We start from the raw sequence: 6,601 nt of genomic DNA, 5'->3' as shown, positions 1-6,601 counted from the left end.
GAGAGGAGTTATAACCTAAATCAATCCTAGTATAAATCTATATATCCAAAAAGTATATATATGAATAACTCAATAATAGAACAAAACTTATTATCTTTTTAAGATCCCTAAAATTTAAGATTATAAGTTTTGTACTATTATTGAGTTATCCACATAGAATGGTATTTTTGAATGGCAGTCCAAATGTAAGTAATTTCGATCAATAACCATGATCCAAGGTCAAACTCAAAATTTCACCGAACTTTCTTAATTTCTGTACAATCATATAGGTTCTACGAATTTCATGTATTGTCTTTAACCATATTTGGTCACATACATGCTGTCCAATTACAATTAACTTGAATTCAAGTGCTCAATGTGGACTTATAACAGAAAGGACAGAGCATGCACAAACCAAAAAGCTCATTAGTCACTGACTCGCTACAGCACATATTATGAATACAAGTCTATGATCACGCAAAAAAAATTCACACACATGCAGCATGCGGGCAGGGATAGACAGAGAGAGAGAGAGAGAGAGAGAGATTGCGCTGTTACTTCTGATAAATGCATGGTTACATGGTACTGGTCTCGGGCCGATCTAGTCAACGCGTAAGTAAAGGTGTCAACTTTTCAAAGATTTGCTTTCATCTCAACTAGTTACTGATTGGGACCAATGATTACGGACCATGAAATAATTTCTTGGGTGGAGAGGGAAAAAAATTTGTGACAGGAATGTCTACCATTATTAGAAACAATTTAGCACAAGGTACAAATAAATAACTCATAATAAATAGATGATCAATCATACAAGACCATATAATCCTCTATACAATAAATTATATAATAGACAACCCTAAAGGAAAAAAAGACAACCAGCGGATAGTTTCACCCACTTCCAAGCCCTAAGCCTTTGCCATTCCCACTTAAAGATAGAACCAGCAAAATGTGTAGGGTGGCCACCAGAGAGGTAGAAGTAAACTGGTCCCAAATGCAAAGATTGAAGCTTTCAAATGCAATGTTCATGACCTTATTGAATTGACTAGGGATGTTGGAGGCTTGATTTCTGAATACACTTTTCATGGACCCTTCCTTTATTCTGTTTTTGAAAGTAAAAGCTGCAAATGAACATAAGAAACTTAATGAGATTACAATTGAATTGACCCATGTCTCGATCATATATATACATACTTGCTATAAATTGCATAAATTTGTAATATGAATTACTTACATGACTGGAGCTGGTGAATGGCTAAGCTTTTGGAGCTTAGTAGGGAGTTGGCGGTGGTGGAGAAGCGTAGATGTAGGCCGGGGGTGGAGGTGATTTCAGGGGTGGGGGTGGTGATTTGTAGAGGTATGGGGGAGGAGGAGATGGTGAAGGGGGAGGTGGGGACTTGTAGACATAGGGAGGAGGTGGTGAGGGAGATGGTGGTGGTGGGGATTTGTAGACATAAGGTGGAGGAGGAGACGGTGATGGTGGTGGTGGAGATGTGTAGTGGTAGGGAGGTGGAGGAGATGACGACGGTGGTGGTGGAGACTTGTAAAGGTAGGGAGGAGGTGGTGATGGGGATGGTGGGGGTGGGGAGTGGTAGTAGTAGGGAGGTGGGGGAGATGGAGATGGCGGAGGAGGAGACTTGTAGTAGTAAGGAGGTGGAGGAGACGACTTGGGTGGTGGTGGGGACTTGTAGTAGTATGTGGGAGAAGGAGACGGTGATGGTGGTGGTGGGGACTTGTAGTAGTATGGTGGTGGAGGTGATGGTGATGGTGGGGGAGGTGATTTGTAGTAATAAGGTGGTGGAGAAGAGGGTGATGGTGGTGGGGGAGACTTGTAGTAGTATGGTGGTGGAGGAGATGGCGATGGTGGTGGGGGGGATTTGTAATAGTAGGGTGGTGGAGGTGATGGTGATGGTGGTGGAGGGGATTTGTAGTAGTAGGGATCGTGAGGAGGAGATGTTGATGGTGGTGGGGGTGATTTGTAATAGTAAGGAGGTGGGGGTGATGGTGATGGTGGGGGAGGGGATTTGTAGTAGTATGGTGGTGGAGGTGATGGTGAGGGTGGTGGTGGGGACTTGTAGTAGTATGGTGGTGGAGGTGATTTGGAGGGTGGTGGTGGAGACTTGTAGTGGTAAGGTGGTGGGGGAGATGGTGAGGGTGGTGGTGGAGACTTGTAATAGTAAGGTGGTGGAGGAGATGGTGAGGGTGGTGGTGGGGACTTGTAATAATAAGGTGGTGGAGGTGATGGTGAGGGTGGTGGTGGGGACTTGTAATAATAGGGATGGGGAGGAGACGGCGATGGTGGTGGTGGGGACTTGTAGTAGTATGGCGGAGGATGAGATGGCGATGGTGGGGGAGGAGATTTGTAGTAGTATGGTGGTGGTGGAGAGGGTGATGGTGGTGGTGGAGACTTGTAATAGTATGTTGGTGGAGGAGATGGCGAAGGTGGTGGGGGTGATTTGTAATAGTAGGGTGGTGGCGGTGGGGGTGATGGTGGTGGAGGTGATTTGTAATAGTAAGGATCGTGATGGGGAGATGGCGATGGTGGTGGGGGTGACTTGTAATAGTACGGGGGAGGTGGAGATAGAGAAGGCGGAGGTGGAGACTTGTAGTAATAAGGTGGGGGAGGGGATGGAGAAGGTGGAGGTGGGGACTTGTAGTAGTATGGTGGGTGTACTATTGGCGAAGGTGGTGGTGGGGACTTATAGTAATAAGGCGGGGGAGGGGATAGAGACGGTGGAGGTGGAGACTTATAGTAATAAGGCGGGGGAGGGGATGGAGAAGGTGGAGGTGGGGACTTGTAGTAGTATGGTGGGTGCACTATTGGCGAAGGTGGTGGTGGGGACTTATAGTAATAAGGCGGGGGAGGGGATGGAGACGATGGAGGTGGAGACTTATAATAATAAGGCGGGGGAGGGGATGGAGAAGGTGGAGGTGGGGACTTGTAGTAGTAAGGTGGGTGTACTACTGGCGAAGGTGGTGGTGGGGACTTGTAGTAGTAAGTAGGTGGTGGTGGTGATTTGTATACATAAGTAGCCGGTGGTGGAGGCGGAGACTTGTAGATGTAGGTAGGTGGTGGTGGTGGTGGAGATTTGTAGATGTAAGGAGTAGGGGTAGGCTTGGCCTTAGGCTTCTCACACTCCTTGTAAGGAGTCTTGGGAGCATAGGCAAATGGCTTGGCCTTGAGCACAACTTCATACTTGTCCTTTGACTTGACTGTGACCTTAGCACCCTTCATGCCCCAATGGAGGTTAGTTGGTATGTTGCATGGTGAACCCTTTGGCGCCATGTGGAGATGAGCCTTGCAAGCCTTGGCTCCATATTTGACATAGTCAAACCCTTCAACGGTGATACTGAATTTACCATTGATCTTGGTCTTACCATAGGCCATAATTTTTTTCTCACCTGCCTCGCATATCACCTCAACAACAGCACCTGATCCATGTACATAGAATAGTAAAATACACCGCGAAACATGTTAGCACCACCACTCAAAAAAAGTCAACTAAAACATATATAAAGCTCTTACCAACTCCATAACTAACTTTATCTTTGTAATTTTTCTTGAGCAGTTCTCAGTTCTCACACATGATCAACATATGTTAAATTAAAAAATCTAGTCTAAACTGCTCCCTTTCTTGTCGGAAGGCATCTCTCTCTCTCTCTCTATATATATATATATAGATACACACACACACACATGCAATCCCCTATATGATCACTGTTAAAGTAATGTAACTCTCCACAGTTGTAAAAGCTACTTTAATAGCTGTTCTTTTAGTTTTGACAATGAGAACATCCTATGTAGAACAAATGTTATTGTGACAATTTTGATTTTTGACTGAGTATATAGTCACTGACTATATATATATATATATATATATATGTATGTATGTATGTATGTATGTTTTCATCATTATAGTATCTGGAAATTGTATGCCAGCAAGGGTAACATGGTCCCTGAAACCAAAAACTAACATCAAAGGCAGTGTTCTGACATTTCTGAGATCTCATATAAGTTAATTAAATGAAAAATAATCAAATTAATAAAAATCCAAAGATTTACTGTATACTTAATTAATGAAAACTGTACTAATCAGTGAATAATAATTGTTTAGCCATTATAAATATAATTTGTAAAATTGAGAACACATCATTTGCAACACACACACAAACATATATATATATATATATATACACACACACACACACTACTATATATATATATTCAAGATTAAGTACATTCCTAATAGTGATTTGATCTACCACCCATCATTTTCAAAATTAAAATTACATCTCCCCATGAGATATTTTAAACAATAAATTAATAGCTAATCCCAATTACAAGAAGTTAAAAAACACAAACATGCACACACATTTAATCAATACTAAGGATATACTGCAATAAAGAAGAAGAATATCTATAGAACATATATAGACATAACAGACTGTAAAATAAGGTCATGTTTAATTAAGGGGAAAAAATTGTACCTTTGAGGTGTTTCTTGTCATGAGATTTTTCTGGGTATGTCCAGTCATAGCATCTGTAGCAGTACACTTTTCCGACCACCTTGACAACCAGTGGGTGGTGGTGGGGGTGAGGGTGAGGGTGAGGGACAGGTGGTGGTGGAGAAGTATAGTAGTATGGAGTTGGAGGAGACTTGTAAGGTGGTGGTGGAGAAGTGTAATAGTATGGAGGGGGAGGGGACTTGGATGGTGGTGGTGGAGATTTGTAGTAGTAAGGTGGTGGCAGCGGTGGGGATTTAGCTGGTGGTGGTGGAGACTTGTAATAGTAGGGATGTGGAGGTGATGGCGATGGTGGTGGTGGTGACTTGTAGTAGTAAGGTGGTGGAGGTGAAGGAGATGGTGGTGGTGGGGACTTGTAGTAGTAAGGAGGTGGAGGTGATGGTGAAGGGGGTGGGGGAGATTTGTAGTAGTAAGGTGGTGGTGGTGATTTGGTGGGTGGTGGTGGGGACTTGTAGTAGTATGGTGGTGGAGGAGAGGGTGATGGTGGTGGGGGAGACTTGTAGTAGTAAGGTGGTGGTGGTGATGGTGAGGGTGGTGGTGGGGACTTATAGTAGTAAGGTGGTGGTGGGGATTTGGAGGGTGGTGGTGGAGACTTGTAGTAGTAAGGTGGTGGAGGTGATGGTGAAGGTGGTGGTGGGGACTTGTAGTAGTAAGGTGGTGGTGGGGATTTGGAGGGTGGTGGTGGAGACTTATAGTAGTAAGGTGGTGGAGGTGATGGTGAAGGTGGTGGTGGGGACTTGTAGTAGTAAGGTGGTGGTGGGGATTTGGAGGGTGGTGGTGGCGACTTGTACTCATATGGTGGTGGGGATTTGGAGGGTGGTGGTGGCGACTTGTACTCATATGGTGGTGGTGGAGAATGAGAAGGTGGTGGAGGTGACTTGTACTCATATGGTGGTGGTGGAGAAGGAGAAGGTGGTGGAGGTGACTTGTACTCATATGGTGGTGGTGGAGAATGAGAAGGTGGTGGAGGTGACTTGTACTCATATGCTGGTGGTGGAGAAGGATCAGAAGGTGGTGGAGGTGACTTGTACTCATATGGTGGTGGTGGAGAATGAGAAGGTGGTGGAGGTGACTTGTACTCATATGGTGGTGGTGGAGAAGGAGAAGGCGGTGGCGGTGACTTGTACTCATACGGTGGTGGTGGAGAATGAGAAGGTGGTGGAGGTGACTTGTACACATATGGCGGCGGCGGAGAAGGAGAAGGTGGCGGTGGAGACTTGTACTCATATGGCGGTGGTGGAGAATGAGTAGGAGGCGGCGGTGACTTGTACTCATAAGGTGGTGGTGGAGAAGGCGAAGGAGGCGGCGGTGACTTGTACTCATAAGGTGGTGGAGGAGAGGAGTACAAATAAGGGTCCGCCGAGACTAAATTATTTGAAACAACCACAATGGCCAATGCCACTAACAATTGTGGCCATAGACGACCCCAAAAGGGGTCGCCGCCGTGGAACGCCATCTCTTGCTGGAAAATTCACCAGCTCCGGCCAATGGATCTGAATCCAATCTCTCTTTGGCTTTGAGAGAACTAGCTAGTTTAAAAGAGCTAGTAGTCGTAGAGAGGTTTGGTTGAGATGATGACAATGGTATTCAATGTCCACAAATATTTATAGTGAAACTAGTCGTTGGAGAAGAGCTGTCAATAGTGACCAATTCTATTGGTTCACTATTTGATTAATCCCACTAATGAACTCTCTCCGGCTGGATTTATAATTTATCTAAGACTTTGTTTGGGTCATGACTAAATTTTTTTTTTTTTTTCTCTCCATTTTTATTCAACTAGTACACATAATTCACATGCTACATACGTATAATCTAACATGGCGTACTTGTTTTCTAATACTATATGCAAGAAGATTATTTTTAATAATTCCACTCCTCTTGCTCTTCTTTTTTTCTTTTTCAAGTTACTTTGGTTGCCATCTAGTGCCTTCTCATTGCTCATGAGGATTGAGAGAGACATTTCGAAATTCAATCTTCAAGAAAAAGAAATATAACTGGAAAAACTGGAAAAAGGAAGTGTTTGGGGTTTGAAGTGCTCCCATTGAGTGGTGATGGTTTGGAAAGGTGCCCTTGAATCATTATTTCAGTTGGGTTCTTGGGT

At 44.1% G+C, this 6,601-nt stretch overlaps 1 protein-coding gene across 1 annotated transcript; it reads right to left on the bottom strand.

The window, feature by feature from the left end:
- Window positions 1–694: 694 nt before the first annotated feature.
- Window positions 695–6,387, bottom strand: LOC132300423 (extensin-2-like). Its single transcript, XM_059797474.1, has 3 exons — window positions 4,465–6,387; window positions 1,211–3,408; window positions 695–1,097 (listed from the first exon to the last, which is right to left on the bottom strand). The coding sequence occupies exons 1-2, from the start codon at window positions 5,954–5,956 to the stop codon at window positions 1,247–1,249; spliced, it is 3,654 nt and encodes a 1,217-aa protein (XP_059653457.1). The 5' UTR covers window positions 5,957–6,387; the 3' UTR covers window positions 695–1,097; window positions 1,211–1,246.
- Between the last annotated feature and the right edge of the window lie 214 nt (window positions 6,388–6,601).

The sequence above is a fragment of the Cornus florida genome, unplaced genomic scaffold (genome assembly GCF_030987335.1).
Source record: "Cornus florida cultivar Cherokee Brave unplaced genomic scaffold, ASM3098733v1 CherokeeBrave_3.0.0_Hap2_Chr01, whole genome shotgun sequence".
Taxonomy (NCBI): Eukaryota; Viridiplantae; Streptophyta; class Magnoliopsida; order Cornales; family Cornaceae; genus Cornus; species Cornus florida.
Note: the sequence above shows the minus strand (reverse complement) of the source record. Positions and strands in the feature narration are given on the sequence as shown.

Bases quoted from the DNA above. Each gene is read 5' to 3' on its own strand.
- LOC132300423 (XM_059797474.1), bottom strand. From the start codon at position 5,956: ATGGCGTTCCACGGCGGCGACCCCTTTTGGGGTCGTCTATGGCCACAA. The intron at 3,409-4,464 runs GTACAATTTTTT...TACATGGATCAG, and splicing joins TGACAAGAAACACCTCAAAG to GTGCTGTTGTTGAGGTGATA.